Source organism: Quercus robur, chromosome 4, assembly GCF_932294415.1.
Source record: "Quercus robur chromosome 4, dhQueRobu3.1, whole genome shotgun sequence".
Taxonomy (NCBI): Eukaryota; Viridiplantae; Streptophyta; class Magnoliopsida; order Fagales; family Fagaceae; genus Quercus; species Quercus robur.
The window spans coordinates 75,759,714-75,786,524 of NC_065537.1; the positions used below are offsets into that span (position 1 = coordinate 75,759,714).

A 26,811-nucleotide genomic window follows, 5' to 3' on the forward strand; every position below is an offset into this window, starting at 1 on the left:
AATTTATTTGAATTATTGGATCGGCTATCAGCTGTGATTTGATGATTGCAGGCTACATATCATGTTCTGCAACCCGATGATCAGTGGATGTGCACAAAATGTCATTTCAAACAAATGTTGTGCCTTGCATAGATTAATCAAAGCATTGTCACCTGTGCTGCAGATGGCAGGTATTTCATTACTGTAAGTCCATAAATATCAGAATTTCATTTAAATGCTAAAATTTTATTATTAAATAACTAAATAGTAATAGTTATTTCATTTTAACTTCTTATATTGCATGCATTATTGATTCATATTCTCTGCAATGTTTTGTTTTTAACTGGTTAGAAATCTACCCTAAAGAGCTCCCCCTGGAGCTCATTTTATGGTACTAATTGGCTCCTATTTGGGTGGAGAGATGCTCTTTGGATACTGATCTTTCTTATTCTATTATTGTTGTAACTGCAGCCACTCTTTGGGCTATTTGGAAAGGCAGTGTTATAGAGCCGTGCTTGAAGGAAAGTTTGGCTATGCTTCTCAAGCTCTTAATTATTGCAAGCACATGGTCACAATCTGTCAAGAAGCAATAGCTGGGAATCATTCCCTAACGTAGCTTTAAACCTCCATTCTACAATTGGAAACGATTTGTTGAATTTAAGATCAGATAGGGAACCGAATTTCTGATCAATTCATGGTGGCTGGTCCTCTTCTTGACCAGAACTTAAGGCTTTGTCTCTGACTCAGTATCCATGTTGAAGAGAAAATGAATTTCTTGATGTGGTGAATCTTGTTTGATTTGCTGAATATCACTAATAGATGATATTGCAAATTGGTAAGAAATTATTAAATTTCATTCACATTCTACAAAGATGTACAAATGTACAATTTCCAAAGCATTAATTTATTGGCAATTTGAGAAACTAGACAATTGCTTCTGTAAAGTGGTTTTGAGGTTCTACCTTATTCTTATTAGCATCCATTTTTCAAATCTTACATGAAGTAAAAGTTTACAAATCAATTGTCATTTAGTTCACTGACTAATCTGCTCCCTTACTAATCAATAGTATTCTGTATTGGTACTGGTCTTTTAACTTCTTTTTCTGAACTGATGCATGTATGTACTACCAGAAGCCACCCTACTAGCAAAGTTGCAGAATCAATCAGAACCTTCTTAGACCAATGAAATTTATTGGTTCTCCAATGGTTAAGAAGAAGAGCTGGTTCAACATATTGAAGAGGTTCTTTATAAGGGAGACAAACTCAAAACAAGAAACGGTAAAGAAATTTGCTTATTTGTTCAGTTTTGTTCTTTGATTCTGCTCCTCACTGCTAGAACGATTATCTGGAAAGGAGAAGGAAATGGATTTTTGGAGGGCTTAAAATCAAAAGGTTATCCTCGCTCACTGCACCATCATCATTAAATGAAAGAAGTCTAGGTGAGGCTGAGGAAGAGCTGAGCAAGCATGCTCTTGCTGTAGCCCATGCTGCCACTGCTGCTGCTGAAGCAGCTGTTACAACTGCTCTAGTTGATGCTGAGATTGTCCAGTTCACCAGCACCCCTCAATATAACCATCAATGTGTAAATGAATTGGAAGTGTTTTCAGTCATTAGAGTACAAGGTGAAGCCCCTCAGTGCAACTATCAATGCATGAGAGAGAAATCCATGAATTTGCTGCCACCAGAATTTAGTCTGCCTTTAGGGGTTTACCTTGTGAGTTTAAAGAAGGTCTCTCTATCTCATATCTCCTTCCTCTAAGTTTATTTAATCTCTGCTAATTAACATGTTTTGGAAACTATGTATATGATATAGTTCTGCCTGTAAGAAGTAAACATATTTCGGGAATTTGGTACCGACAGCAAATTTATGTCAACTTTTAACTCTAATCATAGCAGCAAATTGATCAAAGCATTGTCGCATGTTCTGCAGATGGCAGTTATTTTATAACCATGTCCATTAATATCATTGTTTCCTTAAAATGTGCACCCATCAAATATTAGTATGATATAAATGATCTAGACATTCCATAACATATGTTGATCTTGGCCACTTCATTATAGGAGGAGGAGCAGCAATAATTGTGCAAAACATAGAGGAAAAAAGTTCAGATATTTACTCCTTCCAGGTACAACATTAATTTGTTTCATAATATTGATCATTAAATATTTACATGTAATCTGAACACAACAAAATCCTCTGTGTTTGTATTTAAAATACAATATAATTTCAATAATTCAAACCCCAACCCAAGCTAATTCTTGCATTGTTGCAGCAGAGACTAGCTTCTGATTTGATAAACCTTCTATTGGAATTTCAAAACGTGGAGGTATGTTAAATTTTGTTTACCATATGTTCAACGTCTTTTTACCTCATCAATATCTCTTATAGTTAGTAATTTATTTGAATTATACGAACCCTATATGCTCAGGCACAGCTGTATGATAAAATGCCTAAAAGAGGTATTGTATCATGATTGAAATTTCACCTCATTAATACCTCTTATACATGGTAATTTATTTGAATTATTGGGTTGGCTATCAGCTGTGATTTGATGACCAGAGGCTACATATTGTGTTCTGCAACACGATGATCACTGGATGTGCACAAAATGTCATTTCAAACAAATATTGTGTCTTGCATAGATTGATCAAAGCATTGTCACCTGTGCTGCAAATGGCAGGTATTTCATTACTGTAAGTCCATAAATATCAGAATTTCATTTAAATGTTAAAATTTTATTATTAAATAAACGAATAGCAATAGTTATTTTATTTTAAATTCTTATATTGCATGCAATATTGATTCATATTCTCTGCAATATATATTTTTAACCTGGTTAGAAATCTATCCTAAAGTGCTCCCACTGGAGCTCATTTTAGTACTAATTGGCTCCTATTTGGGTGGAGAGATGTTCTTTGGATACTGATCTTTATTATTCTTTCATTGTTGTAATTGGAGCCATTCTTTGGGCTATTTGGAAATGCAGTATTGTAGAGCCATGCTTGAAGGAAAGGCTATCGATGCTTCTCAAGCTCTTAATTACTGCAAGCACATGGCCACATTCTTTCAAGAAGCAATGGCTGGGAATCATTCCCTAAATGCTTTAAACCTCCTGTCTAAAATTGGAAATGATTTGTTGAATTTAAGATCAAATAGGGAACCAAATTTTGGATTTTAGTTGAAGTTAGTAAAAAAAGGTAGAGTTGCGTGCAAGGTGTAAGCTGTATTTGCAATGATCAAATGAGGAACCAAATTGTGGTACACTGTTTTAGTTTGTTGGCTAAAAAGAAATCCATAGTACTTCCTCAGGCAAGTCGTGAAAGCTCAACCCATGCACTTATTAAAGGTGTGGTAGCTGCAGTTATAACTACTAGCAGATCTGAGGTTTGCAGCCTTTGTTGTGCACCACCAAGTTTGGAGATTTGAGCAGTTAAGTAAGAAATTTCTGTGCTGCATGCATGATTTTCTAAACTCTGGGTTGAACAAATCCCAGGCAAATCCTTCAAATGCTTGTTAGCTTGCCAATTCTACAGCTTCCTCTTTTATGTAGACTGTTCCTCTTCTTGACCAGAATTTAAGGCTTTCTTCCTGAATCAATATCCATATTGAAGAGAAATAAATTTCTTGACATGGTGAATCTTGTTTGATTTGCTGAATACCACTATTAGGTGATTTTGCAGATTGTTAAGAAATTTTTAAATTTCATTCTCATTCTACAAAGTACTACTGTACAATTGCCATAGCATTAATTTCATGGAAATTTGGGCAACTCGACAATTGCTTCTGCAAAATGGTTTTGAGGTTCAGCCTTATTCTACTTATTATCCACTTCTCAAATCTTACATGGAGTAAAAGTTTACAAGTCAATTGTCAATTAGTTCACTGACTAATCTGCTCCATTACTAGTAAATAGTATTCTGTATTGGTATTGGTCTTTTAACTTCTTTATCTGAACTGATGCATGTATGTAGTACCAGAAGCCACCCTACCAGCAAAGTTGCAGAATCAATCAGAACCTTCTTAGACCAATGTAATTTATTGGTTCTCCAATGGCTAAGAAGAAGAGCTGGTTCAACATAGTAAGAGGTTCTTTATAAGAGAGACAAACTCAAAACAAGAAATGGTAAAGTAATTTGCTTATTTGTGCAGTTTTGGTCTTTGATTCTGTTCCTCACTGCTGGAACAATTATCAGGATAGGAGAAGGAAATGGATTTTTGGAGGGCTCAAGATCAAAAGGTTAGCCTCACTCACTGCACCATCATCATTAAATGAAAGAAATCTAGGTGAGGCTGAGGAAGAGCAGATCAAGCATGCTCTTGCTGTGGCCCATGCCACCATTGCTGCTGCTGAAGCAGCTGTTACAACTGCTCTAGTTGCTGTTGAGATTGTCTGGTTCACCAGCACCCCTCAATATAACCATCAATGTGTAAATGAAGTGGAAGGTTCAGTCATTAGAGTTCAAGGTGAAGCCCCTCAGTCCAACTATCAATGCGTGAGAGAATGCTGCCATTAGAATTCAGTCTGCCTTTTGAGGTTACCTTTTGTGTTTAATGAAGGTCTCTCTATCTCATATCTCCTTCCTCAAATTTTATTTATTATCCGCTAATTGATATGTGATGGAAACTATGTATATGATATTGTTCTGCCTGTTAGAAGAAAACATATATCTGAATTTGGTACTGAGCAAATTTATGTCAACTTTTAACTCTAATAATAGCAGGAAAAACACACACACACACACACAAATTAGACCTATTTTTTTAAAGTTCTCACAGATTGTATAATTTTGATGAAAATATGTGGGATAGTTTTGCAGGCAAGGAAAGCTTTGCGGGGAAAAGGAATTATGAGGCAGAGCTGTAAGATGCCAAACCATAACTACCCTAAAGCTCTTGCAGTCCATTGTAATTATTCAGTCACAAGGCTGCACAAGAATATTTGGAATGGTGGAAGGCACTTGGAATTATGTTGGAAGTGAACAATCGCAGAATTGGAAAGACAAGATGACAAGGGTATGTAATGCAGCAAGAACTGGCTTAGACGACACAACTCCCATAAAAAATCTGTTTCTCATTTCTCTTTTTCAAGAACATTAGTCTTCGGCCTGTCTAATTAACTATATTACTTAATAGTATTTTAACTTATTTTAAGTTATGGGTGGCAAAATGTTATGACTTTCAGATAGACACAAACAAACAAAGAAGTTGGGATGACAGTGTATTTTCAAAGGAAGAGGCTGATGCATTTTTTGAGCGGGAAAGAGGCCATGCTTAAGAGAGAACGGATAAAGGAATGGTGGTTTATCCATCTGGTAATGTCCTTTTGCTTTATGATCTTATGATTATATATTTCTCAAATTTTTTTGGTTCAACTAATGATGTTTTCAACTGAAAATATTTATAGAAGTCAGCTGATATGGATTGAAACATAGTAAATGGAAGATGGAGGCACTGGTTGGACCAACGGGTAGATACACAAATTACCCTAAGAAGAGAACTTGAAGATTTGGACTTGGCTTTGACTTCAAACCCAAGACAAAGAGATGACTATGAAAGGAGGCAACTTAAGCTAGGAAATGTTAAGTGACCGAGTAAGTTGGAAGGATTGGATTCTCCAACATTTGCTCATTGGGAGGCAATGCTCATTGGGAGATCATAATTCTTTCCAACTTACATGAATGCAACTGAATCTGCAAAGGCAAAAGCAAGATCAATGAGCTCGCCAAAAATTAAGGCCTAGGAATCTCAATACATGCTCTGAAAGATATTCACCATATAAAAGAATAAACTCACATCCTCTACTACTACTGAAGTGGCAAGTGGTGGTAGGATTGGCAAGACTAGTGATTTCTAGCAAAGATCTCCAGGTCCTACAAAGTACAAAATCCAGTTGGAAGGAAAAGGATCTCAGCTTCAACTTAGAGTGCTCATTGCAGATTTTGGATAGACATGGCTTCAGATGATTTCAGAAGTGTCAGGTTGGAGTGGAGAACATAGTCTGTAATTTAATCTAGTTTGAATAGTTAAACAATGGGATGCTATTTCACCTCATCATCAAATGAGTAGCTCACTGTAATGCATTGTAATTCTACTATACTCCCCTAAGTGTATTGAGTTTTGGTTGTATGAGGTTTTTTTTCTGTGTTCAATACCAATTTATAAGTGTGAACTGTAACCCACAGCATGCAAAAATAAATAAACTTGTATATTTTACATTACCAAAAACTACTTTATTTATTTTAACTACCCACTTTTTAAACACATCTTACATCTCATTTTCTTATTTTGTAATACAGCTAATTAAAATAATATTTTTTTATCCTTCCCAATTCCAAAACCCAGCAGCAAGTCAGCAAGTTCTATCTATTAAATAAATCAATAAATATATTACTAAAAGCTGAAGCGTAGCATTTAATGTTGCTACGCTCCCATTAAGCCACGTCAGCAACCATGTCATTGCAATTTTTTTCCAATTTTTTTATACAATTTTTTAACATTTAAAGTGAATTAAAAACTCTATTATATTACAATCAAAATATCATATTTAATTTATCTTATTTTTAATTATTCTTATTTATTATTAAATTTTCAATTCCATTTTAACTTTTCATATCCCCACTACTCTCTACCTTAACTTTCTTCAACCTTTCTCATTCCATTTCAACTTTTCATATCCCCACTACTCTCAATATTAATATTATTCTATCTTTTTATCTTCCTTTATTTTTGACTCTTCTTATTCTTATCCTCATGCTATAAAATTGTCATTCTCCCTCTTATTCCATGCATAATTTCTATTTTTCCACACACAAACGCCTCTCTCTCTCTCTCTCTCTCTCTCTCTATATATATATATATATATAGATATATATTTTCCTTCAATTTTTGGTATATATATTTTTTTTAATTTTAGTGTAACAGGTTAACCATCAAAACATACTAATGCAGTATTGAAAGCTCCACCAAATACATTGCAGAAATCAGTTTTAGACTACTAGAAGTCAGTTAGTTGCTAAAATTGGAATTGACAGGTAATCGAGCTTGATACGATTTAGTTTTATATTTTATGTTGTTATCTTTTTTATTCTCATTGGTTGTTAAATGTTATATTATTGCATTATAAAGATAGTATATAAAAATATAATATTATTTTATTACCTAGCATAACTAAAATAATATGGTGTTTATTGCTATACATTTCATTTTTATTATTTTATTCTCATCTTATTTTATTCAACATTTAAATTTAGCAACATCCTCCATATCATAATTATTTATATTTTGTCTCATTTTTAAAAAAAATTAAACGAATAATATTTTATTCAATAAATAAAAATTGTTCTTATAAAGTCTTCCCATGAAATGTTACAATGCATCAATGGAAAAATGAAATTAAAACAAATATCAATTTAGAAACACTCAATTTAAAAAAAACAAAAGAATAAACAATTTTCTTATAAAATATTCCCATAAAACGTTACAATGCATTAATAGAAAAAGAGAATACAATACACATGCTATTTTAGAAACACTAAATTTATAATAATAATAATAATAATATCAAACCAAACATATCATAAAATAATAAACTAATAGTTATGGATGTACTAACTTCAGGGCAACAAAATGGAGTAAAATAAAAATAAAAATAAACGTTACAATATGCATATTTAGTACATTAGAATTATCATCAAATTTGGGAAAACAATAGGATGTTACTAAAAGCTGAAGCGTAGCATTTAATGTTGCTACGCTCCCATTAAGCCACGTTAGCAGCCATGTCATTATCAATTTTTTCCAATTTTTTTATACAATTTTTTAACATTTAAAGTGAATTAAAAACTCTTTTATATTACAATCAAAATATCATATTTAATTTATCTTATTTTTAATTATTCTTATTTATTATTAAATTTTCAATTCCATTTTAACTTTTCATATCTCCACTACTCTCTACCTTAACTTTCTTCAACCTTTCTCATTCCATTTCAACTTTTCATATCCCTACTACTCTCAATATTAATATTATTCTATCTTTTTATCTTCCTTTATTTTTTACTCTTCTTATTCTTATCCTCATGCTATAAAATTGTCATTCTCCCTCTTATTCCATGCATAATTTCTATTTTTCCACACACAAAAGCCCCTCTCTCTCTCTCTCTCTCTCTCTCTCTCTCTCTCTCTCTCTCTCTCTCTCTCTCTCTCTCTCTCTCTCTCTATATATATATATATATATTCCTTCAATTTTTGGTATATATATATTTTTAAATTTTAGTGTAACAGGTTAACCTTCAAAACATACTGATGCAGTATTGAAAGCTCCACCAAATATATTGCAGAAATCAGTTTTAGACTACTAGAAGTTAGTTAGTTGCTAAAATTGGAATTGACAGGTAATCGAGCTTGATACGATTTAGTTTTATATTTTATGTTGTTATCTTTTTTATTCTCATTGGTTGTTAAATGTTATATTATTGCATTATAAAGATAGTATATAAAAATATAATATTATTTTATTACCTAGCATAACTAAAATAATATGGTGTTTATTGCTATACATTTCATTTTTATTATTTTATTCTCATCTTATTTTATTCAACATTTAAATTTAGCAACATCCTCCATATCATAATTATTTATATTTTGTCTCATTTTAAAAAAAAAAATTAAATGTATAATATTTTATTCAATAAATAAAAATTGTTCTTATAAAGTCTTCCCATGAAATGTTACAATGCATCAATGGAAAAATGAAATACAAAACAAATATCAATTTAGAAACACTCAATTTAAAAAAAAAAAACAAAAGAATAAACAATTTTCTTATAAAGTATTCCCATAAAACGTTACAATGCATTAATAGAAAAAGAGAATACAATACACATGCTATTTTAGAAACACTAAATTTATAATAATAATAATAATAATATCAAACCAAACATATCATAAAATAATAAACTAATAGTTATGGATGTACTAACTTCATGGCAACAAAATGGAGTAAAATAAAAATAAAAATAAACGTTACAATATGCATATTTAGTACATTAGAATTATCATCAAATTTGGGAAAACAATAGGATGTTAACAAAGAGGGAGAGAAAGAGATTAGTAAAAGAAATCAAACGTCAATTAAATAAATTAATTAGTAACCATTAATTGGAAAACAAAGAAACCGACGGCTAAAGTAGTAAAAAATTAATTAAAGATGACCCTAAGAATATTATTATAAACTTTACAATGCAAATAAATAAATCGTTAAATTCACTTAATTAAATCATATAATCAACAATTAAATAAAATCATACAAAATTTAAACTTGAAACTAATCAAACTTTAATCTAGAAAATCATATTTATTATCAAAACTAAAAGAAAAACGATCTTTAGTAATAATAGAAATATATAAGAAATAAAAATGAAAATTTTCAAACTCTTTTTTTTTTTTGACATTTCATTTAACATTATTTAAAAATAATAAAATATAAAAAAAAGTCCTTAAATGCTTATATTCTTCACACACCATGACTTTTAAAATCTAATGAAAGGTTCGAAGAATTTAACTCTCATTTAATGCCTCTATTATGAAAATCAACAGCCAGTAAAATATGATAATAGTAAGAAACATTATAAATGAGAACATGAAAAAACTAATTAGCCACTATTATTATGGAATAAAGGTCTTTTTTTTATGCATCTAAGAAAATGAAATATATAGGGTTTACTTATTAAGGTATATGTAAAGATTCACGTTAAAAAAATATGTAAAGGTTTTTGAAAAAAAAAAAAGTAGATGTAAGGTTTTTATTAACTTAAAAGACAATGAAAAACCAATTTTTAATTACTACAACCGTTGCTACTCTATAAATCACACACAACACTATATTCAATATCCTAAATAACATAGTTAGGCCCTTTTGGATAAACACCACCATATTCAACTTATAAATTACAACTCAAATCAATCATACAATTACACAATCAAAGCATGAACATGTAACATGTATTACCTTCTGAATTATTGCTTGGAATTTTCACAATTATTGAAAGAGAATCTCCAAATTTAATTTTTAGAAAACATCAAGACAAGGTGAATTTTATTCTTTTTAACTTCCATAGAAAAAAAATATTACACACATTATTTCAACCCTTATGGAAAAGAAGGTTTACATGTAGCATGCAAAATGTGTTTAATTGACTTAGAGATGTAAAAATTAGTCAACCAGCTATGGTAGAATTAAGGTTTCAAATTTTAAATAAAACAATTCTACAATAATAAAAAATTATTTTGTGATAAATATGATTATGAAATGCATTACTTTTCATTAAATTAGTTCAAATTACAAAATAATAATAATAATAATAATAATAATAATAATAATGAGATCATCATAAAAAATAATCACGCGCAACGCGCGGGTCTATGACTAGTAATAATAAAAATAAAATCACCAAACCCAACAGCAACCACCCCCCATAAAAACCTAGCAACCCAAAAACCACTGCACAAATACCTAGCAACTTTCACACAAAACCCAACAACCACTGCTCCCGCACCACAAAGCCCAACAACCACGCAAAAAAAAACTGAACGACCCATGCAAATGGCCAGTGCGACCACTTGTGACCCATCAACCCCACAACCCAACAACTCCACCAATACCCCGCAACCACTATTACTGTGCCACAAAACGCAGAAACCATGGCTACTATGCCGCAAAACCCAGCAACCCATGCATATTGCCAGTGCCACCACCCATAACCCATCGACCCCACGACTCTTGACCCAACAACCTTTCACAAAACCCATCAGCCACAGCCCAATCAATTTTGCAAACCCACACCCTCCACAATGCTTATTGCTGTTGGAACCCCTTAGCCTTTATCCTCCATTGCTAGCCCAAAAGATTTTTTTCAATGTAATTGGATGTGAGAGAGAGAGAGAGAGAGAGGCGAATAAAATAAGAGGGTAAAAATGATTTGCATTTTGTACAGTGGACATCTATTTTTAGATGTTACTGTATCATTTTGTAAAAACTTAGTACATTGATGAAGTATGAGATGAGATGTGTTGGGGGTGATTTTGTGTGATTTTATGTATTTGGTACTTTATTTTACAAACAACCGTTTGTGTCCACTACATTAAAGAAGGAAGAAATACTATCATCCGAAAAGAGGTACCATTAGGCAAGGTACTCGAATTACTGGAAAAGGAGCATTCACATCCATGTGCATATGAAGCACATTTTCCGGCGTAGGATAGTGCATTACAATATCAAATGTTATAAATTGTGCTGCATATGGGGCCTATTCCAGCCCAATCAGGGAGCCATTATGAGCCCAACCAAGCTGAAGGGAGCTTACTATTCCAAGCTATTATAAGGGATTAAGAAAACCGTATCATTAAACAACATGGCAAGTTCGCTTCAAGAAGAATTTACTACAACAACAACTTGATCAACTGAGATACACATCCTAATAGTCTCCGAAGTACCTGCATTTTCACTCACACCAAGGCCACATACAGCCACTGCCCCCAAGATACTTGACATTAAGTCTAGTACATAAAACCAGATCATTAACTTGAGATTAATGCACAAAACATAATGGGCAAAATAATATCAGAAAGAGAGAATCAAATTAAGGCCTAAATTAGTCTAACCTCTCAAATAAAAGCTAGACTTCCTATAAGACACAACCACTCTGATCTGGAATCTAATTTTAACATCAAGATGTCAATAAATTGAGATACAGCAGCTCATGTACACAACAGAAAAACAATCATAGTAGTCGGAACAGAAGCTTTTGTAAGTAACAAGTGAAAACTCAGTAATATCTATGAAAACAAACTCAATAATTTAAAATAGCTCCAACATTTCAAATATGCCGTCTTCAGCAATGCTTAAGCATAATAAAAGCAATGTAAAAGCCTACATATGTGTCTATACTATGCTCATAATCCCAACATATCAAGATTCTTCATCTCAAACTGAGTAAATAAAAAGCAGTTTAACAGAAGTACACGTCTATCTAATTCTCATCATCTTTTCTTAAAACCATATTTCTTACGTTCGTAGAATAGGTCAGTTTTGGCACTCCCTAAATTGACAATTTTTGGACATCCATCCCTATCTTTCTCCTGCTGTGTACACTCTTTGCAATAGTAGGCATCAGAAATTCCCACTCCTCCACAAATAACACAGCGACCTTGAAAGGATCCATAGTTGCATTCATCACAAACTCGAACAAGTGTGCAAGGGCGCACATAGGAATCACATATTACACACTTCCCATCACATTTCTCACAAAGTCGTCCAATAGCAATTCCTGGCTGCTTCCGGCACATAATCAAATCAGGATGATGCTTGGCCATGCTTTCCACTACACGATCTTAGTTACTGAACAAGAATAAGTAAAGAGAGTGTTAAAATCCATGCATGGCATATTTAACCAAGATATTTCATCAGAAAAACAGAAAAATCTCAAGTACAAACATAAAAGAAAACCTATAAAAATTAAATTAGGGGTTTAATTGTAGCTAGAAATTATAATGTCGTTAGTAGATCTCGAACCTAAGGTCCTAAATTATGATAAGTTGCAATGTCCACCCTAATCTATAATTTTTTTGTAATAAACGCCCTAATTTGAGATTAATTTGCAATGTGCATTGTACACCCACATTTTAAATTAGTGGGATAGGGCAGGCCATATCTACAAATTACTGTGCCTAATCAGTTAATTTTGACAGACTACAGCACCCACCACCCAATCTGCCCCATTATCCCGTATGCAACAAAACCTTTCCCTAAAACTTATAGGTGAAGTTTAAAATCGAGCGACATGTCAAAGCTCTTTTACTTTCCCTTTTTTTTTTCTTAATCAGTATGTCACAGAATCAAATACAATTAAGCAAGTTGCATGTTCCTTATCCTACTGCACAGGCATAAAACCAACAAATTCCAAAAGCAAACGGGAAATAGAAGATGAATATGGCCGATTCAAATTGGTGTAAAAAAATGGTGTCAAGATAAACTACAAATATTTCCTGATAAATAACTGTGCATGGGCAACAAGAGAACGAAACTATTGCAGTTAAACACAATTTCAAACATTAGTCCAGAATGGACGAACTCTACAATTATAAAAAATTGGCAGAAAAATTAAATTAAACACACAAGCATGCTTATGTTCATGTTCATGCATGACTCAGGTTTTCAGCCAAATTCAAGAATGGCAGAAAATATCCTCTTCTGGTTATGCATCAATCATTCCACTTCCAAAACTAGGCAAGCTACCAAATCAGGTTAGCTAGAAAAATCAGGTCAGAAACTAGTTAGAAATGCAATAAGTTTCCTTTTTTTTGGGATGAGTAAACTTCAGGTAAAATCTGTTTCCACATACACAATGCACATACTTACCAACCGGTCAAAGTTTTTCCAATCCTAAGCAAAATTAAGGGTTATGTATCATCACAATACAGCAATAACTGCTTAAAACAATCACCATAGTCCAAGAGCCAAGTCCTATGGTTATGAAACCCACATGTGACACAGAGGATTAGACTATTCTTCTTGTTCACCCCAAGTCCATATGACATATAATGGGTACCATACTCAAAATATCAATTGTAAACCACTTGAATTTTGGGCCACTAATGAAAACCAGGATGTTATCAGGTCCACAGGTTCCAAGCGATGTATAAAATCAAAAGACCCACTCCAAAACTAATTAAATAAGAGTAATAAGTCCATTTAATTAAATTTGCTTCCAAATATTTAACCTAAAAAATAATACCACCCACCCTCGTCAGTGAAATGGTACCTCCCCATGCATGAAGCGCTTGGGGGATCAGTGGGGAACTGGTTCAAGCTGCAAGGTCGGCAGCACTTATTAATGTATATATTTCTAACAGCCTAAAAATTTAACCCAAACAACAATCATGTTTCTTAGTCATCAAAAGGCCAAGTCACATCAACAGCATATCCTCATTCTGCATATAGAAGAAATCCATATCCCAAGTAAAAATGTTAAGATAAGAACAATTATTGTCATAAAAATAAAACAGAAAGATACAACTGAAGGACACATGAAAAGCAAGATGCAGCTTAGTGACACATGGGCCATCATCATATAATTTTTGACAGTTCATAAAAGTATAGAACTCCATAAATTATTATTATTGTATCAGATTAAAAGAGCCCTAAAAACCTACCTTGTTCTACAAGAAGTATTTGCACCACTAGTTTACCTATCAGGAAAAAAAAAAAAATATATATATATATATATATATATAGGCCTCCTAATAATCACTTCAAGGTTAGTACTAATGAGAATTTTAGAATTTTATACAACAATAAAGAAACCCGTACCACATCCACATCTTTATAGAGGGCTCAAAACCAAATTCATAAGGAAACCATAACCCAAAAAAGGAAATAAGGTTAGGACTAATGAGACTCCTATAACATTTTCTCACTGCTAAACCAAATCAAATAGGAAAAAGTACAAGTATTTTTCATTAGTAATTTACACAAGCACAAGGTGGATCTTGAACTCACAACCTCACCCTCCACTTTGCTCTTGCAAACCAAGAAGTGCCATTTGAGCCAAATCTCACTGGCCCAAAAAATCACGCCAATGGTATCCATTTCCCATTCCAAAAAAAGCTAAAATCAATGCAGCCTAAAACCTCATATTGTAGCTCCAGAATAACCCACCCACAACCATGTTTTTATCTTTACACTTTCTTTGGGGAATTTCACCAAACACTTAAGCGGCACTTTCCCTATGCTATTACTTTGAAATAAATTTGATAACTTTCATAACCCATCTAGAACCCAGACAAAAAAGAATCAAACTTTAAAGAGAACATTGAAAATAAAGAGTGTACTAATGGTGAAAGCGTCGAAATATTGAACAATAATGGATGTGTGGGTGAGCCACTAATCACTATCACAGAAGCAAATGCAAAACCCCAAATCCGAGAAGAAAGAGAGGAGGTACTGCAGTACATACCAGGAGGATTGATCGATCTCTTTTAAGGTTTTATGATTTTCTCAGCCTCTGGACTCTGTGGTCTGCTGTTTAGTTGTTACTTGTTAAACCGAACAACAACTGTCCTTCTTATATTTTTTTTAGGGAACTTTATTTATTTATTTATTTTGGATAAATAAATTTTTTTATAAATAATATTGTTAGCAAAAAAAAAAAAAATTATTACAAATATATAACATGAATATAATTTGTTGTGTCACTCAATACAATTACGTTATTGAAATTAATTATTAAAAAAATTAAATTATTGTACTTTGAAGAACTATATCTAGATTTTACTATGCTATCATGGACATTGGTTCAATTTCATTAGTAATTTTAATGCATATTTATTAGGGACTTAACTAGATATGAGTTTCTACATTTGTTTTTATGAGGTAAAAATATTACTGATTTTTTCGGTCTCTTATTTTCATAAAAAAGGTTAAGGTTTGAATCTCATTTACACTAAAAATGAATCTATTAATGTCTTTCCCTAATAGTGAACAGTAAATAGTAATTATTGTATGTTCAAATTAACTCAATTAATAAAATATTTTACCATCAAATAAGAGGGACTTGATATTCAAGCTCTACTTACAACACCAAAATTAATTAGTATTTTAGTTTAATGATTAAAAAAATCATTATGACGTGGACTTCAAAATTGAAAATTTATTTTATATATAAATTTTATTAAAAAAATTTAAAAATTAAAAAAGAAGAAGAAGAATAAGAAAGTGGTGGAATCATCAAGCAATTGACACCGTACATTTCAAATCGTATAAGATGAAAATATACTAAGATTTGGATTTACTTTTATTTTAATAAGTAAATTTTGAAAAGTTTATTTTCAATTTTTAAAAAATTTGTAAACATATCAAATAGTCATTTGGGTTAAATTCTAATTCAGTAGTTGAAAATTTTAATTGAATAGTTAAATTTTAATTCAGTAGTTAAATTAATATTTTTTTGAAAAAAAAAAAAATGTAAACATTCCAAGTTATCTTTTGAAATTGAATAGTTATTACTCATTTTTACTTAAAAAAAAAATGTAAACATACCAAGTTATTTCTTGAAATTGAATTCTTCCAACTCAAAACACATAATTTTTCCCTAACATTATACTCAATCTATTCCTAATGTCACTTTTACTACTTTCAAAATACTGTAAAAAAAAATGGACAATCCAAATATAATAGCAAGTAATCTTTCAAGTCTTGTTCAAACTTTCACTAAGTTGAGTACTTTGCATCACTAAAGTAGATGTCATATTCATGTAACATTTAGCCATTATCTCTATATGTCATTTAATGTACTAAGAATTTTAGAATTCGTTTGGGAACAGCTTATATAGCTGAAATTGAAAATTTTTTATTAAAAGTACTGTCAATAAAGTTAAAAGGTAACTGAAATAGTACAATAAGACCTATGAATAGTACCAAAAAGTGTAATGGAACTCATGAATAGTAGCAAAAATAAGCTGAATAATAAAATAAAATAAAAAAATGGCTTTTTAAGCAAATGCCAAACGCACACTTAATCTTTTTTTCTTTTTCTTTTTTTGAGAAGAAAAATGCACACTTAATCTTATAAGTTTGAATCATTTTATCCCAAGCTTTTTCATTTTATCCCAAGCTTCTTCATAGTCACTTTGCATTATGTGCCAAGTAGATAATCTCTGCAAAATCTCTAGCATCACATTAGCTAAATACCTTTGCAATTGTAGAATATTGATCAGTAAAAATAAATTTAGGCTTTTTACTCTTTGAATGCATTAAAAATGCTTTCATGCTTGAATGATTCAGTTATTTCATTGTAAAAAAGTGCAGCCTCAAAAATTACCATTTTTTTTTTTATTGGTGATTAAAACTTATAAACAAAACTAATAGACTCAAATTTTTATTTTCTTCTTGTATAGTGTCATAAATCATAACACTATCAATAATAAATTATCATTTTAGTATCAACCCAAACTATATTAGCTATCTATTTTTGGCTATCCAATCGTACACAATATAATGATGGATTGTGAATCAATGGTTGCTAAAAATACCATAATAAATTACTAGCATCAACACTTAGCAAGTCTTTTCCGTCTAATTCAAAGATGGTTATTCTAATCATTTTCAATTTAGCCAAGATTAGCATTTTTGCTAGCTTCTCTATTTATTAACTCGTGTGTTGCCTTAGCCTTAATTCATGTGCTAAATCAACAATAGAAGCTCAGGCTTCAATCATTATTCACTGTGATTGCATCATGAAAGAAAATTTTGGAAAATATGGTTATGCTCAAATACAAAATAATATGCCTTTTAATTTTTGTTCTCTCAAACTAATGAAACACTAAACCATACATGATAATTAATCACCTTTTCCAATCAAGTATGATAGTTAAGATGATCTCATTTGTCTGCTTTTCAAGTACATTATTTAGTACCCAAAAATTTTCTAGATGTTAATTCTTTGTCTCTCTTATGTGTGGTTAAATAGTGATTTCAAACCACCGCACACTCTTGATGCAATTGTCACTCCATAAATATAAGTGTTTGTGGAGTGTAGGGGCAAGGGTTGGGTTCAAGTCTCTAAAAGGGAGTTTCACACACATACACTTAGATTAGACTAGAGTGGAATTTATATCTTGTATCAAAAAATAATAATTTCAAACATTAAGAGCCTGTTTGTTAGTGTTGTTTAAACAATAGTTTTCGCTGTTTAAACAATACAACACGTATTTCCACAACACTTTTTCGGGAAAAATAGGTAACTAACATTAATTTCCCAACTATCTAGTTATAGGTTCAGTTTTGAAACTAATTTTTTTTCTAGCATCTCGAGTCTTTTAAACTTGATTTTGGCCAATAAATTGACCATCAAACACTCGATTTCTATGCTCAATTATTGCCCGTGGCAAAGTTTGCCACATGGGTACATAGAAATCGAGTCTCTAAGACTCGATTTCTAAACGTTATAGATACAACCAAATCAGTGAGGCACCAGAACATCAGGAAAGGAAGCAGAGAAAAAAAAAAAAAAAAAAAAAAACCAGAAATAGAAAGAGAGATCGGAGTGTCGGAGTGGTTCGCACGACCCAGGCGAGACCTAGGCAGCGCGCGGCCTGGGTCGCGCGAGCCCAGGCGAGACCCAGGCAGCGCGGCGCCTGGGTCGCGCGAGCCCAGGCGAGACCCAGGCAGTGCGCGCCTGGGTCTCACGAGCCCAGGTGAGACCCAGGCAGCGCGGCGCCTGGGTCGCGCGAGCCCAGGCGAGACCCAGGCCGCGCGCTGCCTGGGTCGCGCGACCCAGGCAGCGCGCGGCCTGGGCTCGCTTTTTCTCTCCCTCTGATCTGCCTCTAAGCTCTGATCTGAGCCTTTGGGATGGCGCTGCCTGGGCTCGCGCGAACTTGCACTTTCTCTCCCTCTGATCTGCCTTCTAAGCTCTGATCTGAGCTTTGGATTGATTCTTAGATTTGTTTTTTTGGTATTTTGGGTTATCTATGAGAGTTCAAGTTTTTAAAAAAAATTTTGAGTTAGAAATCGAGTCTCTAAGACTCGATTTCCAGCTAGGCTCCACATGGAAAAAAAATCCACATCGGACGTGGTCAATCCATGAAAATCGAGTCTCAAAAACTCGATTTATAGGCCCTAAATCGACTCTTTAAGACTCGAGATGTTAGAAAAGAAATTAGTTTCAAAACTGAACCTATTAACTAGATGGTTGGGAAATTAATGTTATTTACCTATTTTTCCCCACTTTTTCATTCACACATATTTTCACAAAACTTAAATAATGTTACTAGAACAACATTACCAAACAGGTCCTAAATTCCATTCACTATCCATTAAATTTCCCATTACTTCTACAACGTCCTTAATGTATTAAACTTTATACCAAACTATGAGTTTCAGTTAACTCAAATGGTAAAATTTCTTATTGTTGAATAAGAGATTTAAGGTTTGATCCCCTGCTTACACTAATCAGTGTCTTGGTTTAATGATAAAAAGCCATCATTAAAGGTCCATTTGGTTGGGGTGAAACATGGAGGATGAAAAATAGAAGGGAGAAAAGTGGAGAAAAAAATTGATTTTATGGGTATTTTGATGGAAAATTGGTGGAGCCTATGTGTTTTATCCCCTAGCCCACCGAAATTGTATCTCTCTTGTTTGAGGAAAGAAATAGTTGTAGTCTATGACTGAACTACCACATTTTCTTTTTACATGTTGGACTTGGATATGTTGTTGCCTATTTTCTCTTTTTTTTGTTGTTGTTGATATTAATGTTGTTGAGAAAATCGTGCTTTCTTGGATAGTGGACATATTGTTTGCCTTTTTTTTTCTTTTCTTTTTTTCATGCTTTCCTGGGCCAAGGGCATGATTCTTCTTCTTCTTCTTCTTCTTCTTTTTTTTCCCTAAACTAGAAGTGGTTTTTCTTTCACTTTTTTTTTAGGGCATGATTTTTCTTTTCTTAATAAATTTGGGTGATTGCCTTTTGTTTGCCACTTTTTTTGTTTTAATTGGACATCATTTTTTAAACAATTAATGACATATGAGTAAATTTATACAAACTCACATTTTCCACTCCTATAACCAAACATAAAAGAGGGAAATTAAAATCTTTTCTATCCTCCCACTTTTCCATCCCTTTCCTGTTTTTTTATTCTTCTCATGGTTTTAAAAACCGGACTGGGGGCAAAACCATTTTTGCCTTCAATTTCCAGTTTAACCCGGTTTTTGACCGATTTTGGCCGATATTAGGGGTTTTCTAACCGAAGTGGTGCCCGATTTCCTGTTGAACCGGCCGGTCCGGTCCAACTTTTAAAACCATAATCCTCTTACTTTTTTTAACTTCCCAACCAAATAGACCCTAATAGTGGATGCCATAGCTTGAAAAAATCTCTAAAAAAAAATTACATACCAAACTTTGGAACCTAAAGCCATCATTAAGAGTGGATTTCATAAGTTGAAAATATCCCTAAAAAAATATAAATAAAATAAAAAACTACATACCAAACTTTGGGATCCAAAGTTTTGAAAGGATTATTTGTCATCCTATAAAAAACATCATTAAACCAAATATGTAACGTTAAGTACAAAAAAATAAAAGGCAAATTTTATTATTTTTCATTAATAATGGATAGCTTTCCTTCGAGCTTAAAAATTCTATTAATATTAACATTGGGAAAAAAAATGCACAAGATTTAGAACCCAATTTTAATAAGCCTAAACTGGATTCAATTGTTCAAATTAAAATTTAGATAGACACATAAATATTCCAAAAAATTAATGCATTTGGTTCCTAATAGGTACATATATATGACAAATCTCCCACATTATTTTTAAGATTGTACACATTTGAACACAATAATGATTGGCACAAAAGGATATGTAGGGACGTGAAATCCCAAACTTAAGGAAACAACATCGCCAACCTTATAGGGCCCCTAACCCTCGGTCTAGGCATGACTAAACCATTTGAACCAATCAAGATAAATGTACATGGACATAAAGGCATCCTACCAAAGTACGAACTACATCTGAGGATGCCCAAAGATCTAAGACACATCACAGAGGTACGTGTGCTATCCGAGAATAACCGAAATACCTAAGACATACCACCGAGGTACACATAATGTCTAAGGATTCCCTCCAAATCTTCCTGTTGAATCCACAGCTATCCACTTGACGTAATTGCATTCAATGCAACAGATAACTTATAAGAATAAAACAAATAAACCCCAAAAGTCTTCTTTCATTATAACCTCAACAAAAGAAGAGCCTGATGGGATAGAAAACCCTAACCATGTCAAGATAGCACCTACCGTGACACAAGGGGAAGAAGAAAATAAAAAGAGTCACACATGGGCTAAGAATGAGGAAAAAGGAGAAGAAAAGATATAAAAATGAAAGAAGACAAGCAACAAGGGTGTGTGAAACATGAGGAGTGAAAATTGTAACTGAAAGAAAGAAGAGAAATAAGAAACTTTCCCCTTTATGAACACGAGGAGTGAAAACATGTATGAGAGTGAGATAAATTCTTGGTCCTTATTCAAACTTCCCATTGCGGATTGTTGCAAACCCATAATCTAAATTAATTGTGTATTTAAGAAAGTTATTAATCACGAATTATTTCCTCTCTTCCTCAGGATATAAAGTCATAAGTCATGACAAATCTCCCACATTATTTTTAAGATAGTACACATTTGACCACAATAAAGATGTATAAAAAGATATAAAGCCATGGAATATTCAACCATTAAGACAATACTAAGAACTAAGAACAAGATGATGTATTTGGAGTCTGTTTAGGATTCACTTATTTTGCTGAAACGAAAAATTTTTTGTTGAAAGTGCTGTAAATAAAGATAAAAGTTAGTTGAAATAGTATAATGTGACCCATGAATAGTATCAAAAAGTGCAATGAGACCCATAAATAGTAGCAAAAATAAGCTAAATAGTATAATAAGTTGGCTTTTTAATCTGAAACCAAATAGGCACTTAATATTGGAAGAATAACATATAAACTATGAAGTAGCATCCATGGGTTTTAAGAACAATAAAAGAAAGTGGGAAATAATAATCTTTTCGTTAGGATACTCTAATTTAAACATAAATATAAACCTAAACATATTAAAAACAATAATTTTAAAACAAACATAACTAATATACATAAACATGAAAAACAAATAACAATAATAATAATGATAGTTGAAACATTGTTTCTTCTTACTTTGTTCCACCCCATTTTACTTTTTACTTTTTTTTTTTAATACTTCCATAGTTATAATGGGTAAGGGGATAATTAAACCTTAGATGTCTCTATTAAATATCAAGAGGTGTCAATTGAACTATGCCAATTAAAATGTAAGGCTCTTAACTCACATTATTTTACTGAACTCACATAAATCTTACCATGTTTTTCCTTAATTGATATCCAAAATCAGGATAATGAACTATTTTATTTAAAATATTACAAAAATATTTTACATAGCATCAAACATAAGTGTAAAGATTCTGAAATTATGATACAAACTAATATGAACAAGAAATTCATGTCAAGTATTTTATAAATTTATGAAAGCATCTTAATCATACACCTTAAATGACACTAAAATAATAAAAAAATTCTTATTTGAATTTCGATAACTATTTTGTCACAAGATTCTTGATAACTATCATGATACAAGGTTCGTTATGTACTTAATTATAATAAAGCTTCAATCACATTATTCGTACGTGTAGTGAAGACTTTTCCATTAACATATGGACGTAAAGGTTAATAAATTAAATATTTTTACTGTGAATAAAATAACATTATTTTGAAAGGTGTATAAATCACATTGTTTTGTAGTTCATAGAAGTATTATTATACACATTAAAAACAAACTTGTAAATTATTTAACTATCTAATAAATTGCAAATTTCAAGTCAATGACAAATTAAAGATGAATTAATTATTGACCCACATTTTTTCCAAACTAATGTTTGGTGCAAAATTATGGATTTTATGTGAAAATTGTCAATGACCTTTGAACATATCAATTGGTAAACTCTTAATCCTTTTCAATCCTTACAAAATTATTAATGATAATGTATTATGTCGCTTGGCACATTCCAAATGATAAATTTTCAACCCTTTCTTCAAATAATATATGTAAGAAAAGCATAAACATAAACATAATAAAAATAATAATAACAAAATATAATCATCACTAATGAAAGGTAAACATAAAAACAATAACACCAATAATGACAACACCATTTTACTAAATTTACATAGTCAACCTCTTTTTTGTTTTTATTTTTTTAAAATTGGATATCCAAAATGGGGATTATAAACTAGTTTTTTTTTTTTTGCTTGGTGTGAAGACACCTTATCTTGTACCAACCTGTATCTAAAGTCCTTGATTCCAATGACAGAGAGTTATTTTATTTACTAAAATTACTTTACCTCAATGTCAGGTGCAACAGTGTATTTACAAAGACTCAAACCCACTCCCTAACTTCTCGAACAAAGTGAAGAGGCCACTTAGGGACAAGAACCCTAATATCACTCCATCTCCCACTTACCCCCCCCCCCCCCCCTCCCCCCAAAAAAAATGTGCCTATGAATTCAGCTTAGCTAGCTAGAAATTACATACATCCACCCACATACATACACACTTATTGTTTTCCTTGTTTTGAGTTCATTCTTCCTAAGATAATAATTAAGAAAGGCCTTGTGAGGGGAAGATTCTTTACATTCCATCATTAGGGAAAAAAAATAGTCTCCCTCTCACAAAAGGCACACCATTTATATTCCATATTATCTTTCTTGAAATCTTTAACCATTTCATCTTGAGTCATGCTAGATCATCATACACCATCTCTAGTTTACATATCAAACTGCAGTAGCAATCGAACAAGGGGCTTATCAATCGATCACACAATTGCTAAGAAAAGAGGGAACGATCTTGTCATAATATTTGTCCTATTCTTTATATGAGTTTCTAAACTCCTTTTGTTTGTTTATTTTCTTGTATGTTATGAGTTGTCTCTTTTATGTTTTGTTGTTTATTTCAAAATAAGTATGCACACAACACACAAAGTCACTCTTAGTATATAAGTTAGTTTATCAGCACATTGGGCTTAGGCCCATTTCTTGTTGTACTTGCCCAACACTTATATTATTTGTACTACACACATATTGTGCCTATATAAAGGCTTGCTCTTGTACGATTTATACACAGAAGTATTTAGCCCTATCCAAAAAATCTTAAACAAAAAAAAAAAGTATTTAGCCTATAATAAATAATAAATATAGTGTCCACTTTGATTGGGACAAGTAAATGTTGTCTCCATATGTCACATGGACAATTCTTGTATCATTTTACTTTATTCACTTAAGATTATTATACATCATGCTTTTGTGTCAAAAGCCTTGTACTTTAATTGGTTGACACCTTCTAATGTATTAATAACGTTTATGGTTCAAATCTCCCCTCCTTCATTGTAACTAATATCAAATTATTAAAAAAAGAAAAAAAAAATCTTGTTTTTGGTATGTGACTAACCATAGTATGTTAAAATTTTCAAAATAGTTTGCTCTTGCTAAAATTTTATTATTAAACTTTCACAAAGTTTAAAATACTACTCTAATTAAAATTATGTTGTCAAAACATTCCAAAAGAATTATTATTATTTATTTTAAATTATTTTAATAGTCTAACATGACTTTTTATTTGGCCATGTTATATCATGACTCAAAGTAAGTGTTACATGTCATACAATACTCAATATGTTCAAGATTTAACTTTAATTAAAAATTGATTCCCAAAAAAAGAAAACTTTAATTAAAAATTTTATTACCACAATATTTAATATAAAATAAAGAGAAATGCTATGTCTACAACATTTCTACAACATTTTTACAACAAATCCTAAGTGGCAAGTTGTTACTGGTTGTTTTTGTTGGGGCAAAAAAGTAATCTTAGTGTTAGTTTTAAATTTGAACCAATAACAACTAACCACCCATAATTTGTTGTAAAAATGTTGTAAAAATGTTGTAGACGTAGCATCTCTCTAAAATAAAATGAAATAAGTTCTATTGTTTGTTTTAAATTATTTAAATAATTTTTAGCTTCAATAAAAACTTAGTATTTTTGTCACATATCTTAAGATAAAATTATTGAAGCTAAGTTTTAAAGGACTAAATAAAAACTATATTCCATTAATTATAGTTATTTGAGGACTAAATAAAAGTTTGAACCGTTGAAGCCAATTGAAGCCTAATTATATAGGTTCTTTCATTCTGCTTTTCAATTCAGGAATGGAATAAAGTATAACTACAGTGAGGAAAAATGTGATAGCAATATAAGCGTACAAAGCCTAATTCTCAATTTTGGGCCTAAACCCATCTACTATGCCTAATAATGCTTCTTGAGCAGAAATCACCCTCAGAAATAATGTCCTTCATTTGTGTGATAAATGTTGTATTTCACATTACTATACATGAATATAAATCTTCTATCTCACTTCTAATATTTCACTTTATTAATCCCTATTCAATGTAATATGTTAAAAGAAGCTTTAATTGTTTTATTAAAAAAGAAAAAAATACGTAACAAATTATAATTGATGGAATTTAAAATAAAACATTCCAAATATGATTGATGAGCATTATTCCCCACACACTCATGTTTACACTCACTTGCACACTTGAATACACACAAACTACACAAACAGAACACACACAAATAGTAAAAAAGAAACAAGAGTTCTTAAACAGCCTGGCCAAGACAAAATAAGAGAGTTTTAACTTCTTTTTTTTATTTATTTATAAAAGATATTAAAAAATTATATATAATTATTGTTCAGTTTGGGACCAAAAATTGAATTTTTAAAAATTAGGACCGGACTCAACCGGATACCTTAGAAAGTTAGAAATCCTTTTTTTTTTTTTTTAATTAGCAGTGGAGAATAAATGGATTTTTTTTTTTCCTTTTTGGATTTTGGACTTCTGAAGAAGGGCAATATATATATATATATATATATATATATATATTTTTTTTTTTTTTGAATTTTAATAGTTGTCAATTTGATTCCTATTATTTTTAATTTACAGCTAATTTGGTCGCTACTGTCAAATCACAAATTTTCTCACATTTTCTTACACTTTCTTAGTAAATAAACAAAAAATACAAATCAAATTTACCAATTTCTAACTCTAGTAAACACAAATTAACTTAGCAATTAAAAGAAACCCAAATTTGGACCTAGAATGACTGCAAATTAAAAATAATATGAACCAAATTGATTACAATTTGAAAATAACGGTTGTGTCATATTGATTACTACCAAAATGCATAGATCAAATTAACACTAATCGCAAATGTGGGGACCAAAAATATATATATATATATATATATATTGTACAGCACCGAGCTTCCAAAGCCCATACTGTCCTTGGGCCCAGACCCATCTAGGCCCCGGGCCCAAGCCCATACCGGCCTTGGATGCAGGCCCAGCAGAAAGTTCCAGTTACCTTATGCCCTTCTTGAAACTGCCTTAGAGTAAAAACGAGTTTTGGGTATTAAGTTCCCAGAGTTGACCGGTTAATCTTTCCCGGTAAAGCGCATGAGTCATATCCGGGAAGGACATGATATGCACGGGAACGTGAGTTGCCGAACATAATCGGTGAAAATGGAACCAAGTTCCAAGATCATAAATTCTGCACCGCCCTTTCACCTAAACAACCACTTTAACCAGATAATACTGGACCTTCAGTAGCACTAACGGTGACTGTAATCATGATCTCCCCACTAACCTTGACTATAAATAGAAGAAAGTTGGGAGAAGAAGAGGTTCAGAAAAATTGAGAGAAAACAGTCAAGGAAAGAGCATAAACTGAGTGTTACTTTGAGTCTCTCTGCTGAGAACCACCCATTGTAGGAAATACTTAAGCCCACTACAAATAAGTTGTGAGCCCAAGTAACCCACGGTCCAGAAGACTTGCACTTGGTTCTTACAATTGGCGCCCACCGTGGGGCCCTCCTACGAAGCTGTGGTTTTGAGTGAGACTCAAGCAAGGGAGATGTCTGAGGGGCGTTCAGGGGGGCACGTTCCGAGCAATTCCGCAGGATCTTCTCGGGGATCAACGTGGAGGGAGAGAAGGCAGAAGCGGCTGGAGGATAGGGAGCATCCAAGAGGAGAGGAAAGGTCCGGATTGGGAGAAGGATCGGCCCAGACACACCGGACGATTTCAAGCGTCTCAGCACATCGGCAACATGATGATAGAGACCGGGAGCTGGAGCGGTTACGCAGATTA

General features: G+C 32.1%; 1 protein-coding gene and 1 pseudogene across 4 annotated transcripts in view; one reads left to right on the top strand and one right to left on the bottom strand.

Annotated features, from left to right (window-relative positions):
* Window positions 1-6,113, top strand: part of LOC126724231 (putative disease resistance RPP13-like protein 1) — a 76,524-nt pseudogene extending 70,411 nt beyond the window's left edge.
* Window positions 6,114-11,812: 5,699 nt separating this feature from the next.
* The window catches only part of LOC126724245 (PHD finger-like domain-containing protein 5A), a 52,445-nt gene continuing 37,446 nt past the window's right edge, over window positions 11,813-26,811 (bottom strand). The window contains exons 1-3 of one of the 4 annotated variants that reach the window (XM_050428752.1): window positions 14,995-15,105; window positions 13,781-13,969; window positions 11,813-12,377 (exon numbers count right to left, since the gene is read on the bottom strand). In XM_050428752.1, coding sequence (XP_050284709.1) covers window positions 12,020-12,352 — 333 coding nt within the window. In that variant the 5' untranslated portion in view covers window positions 12,353-12,377; window positions 13,781-13,969; window positions 14,995-15,105 and the 3' untranslated portion in view covers window positions 11,813-12,019. Of the gene's footprint in view, window positions 12,378-13,780; window positions 13,970-14,994; window positions 15,123-26,811 lie in introns of those variants that run through there. The other 3 variants (XM_050428753.1, XM_050428751.1, XM_050428750.1) reach the window with 3 other exon arrangements.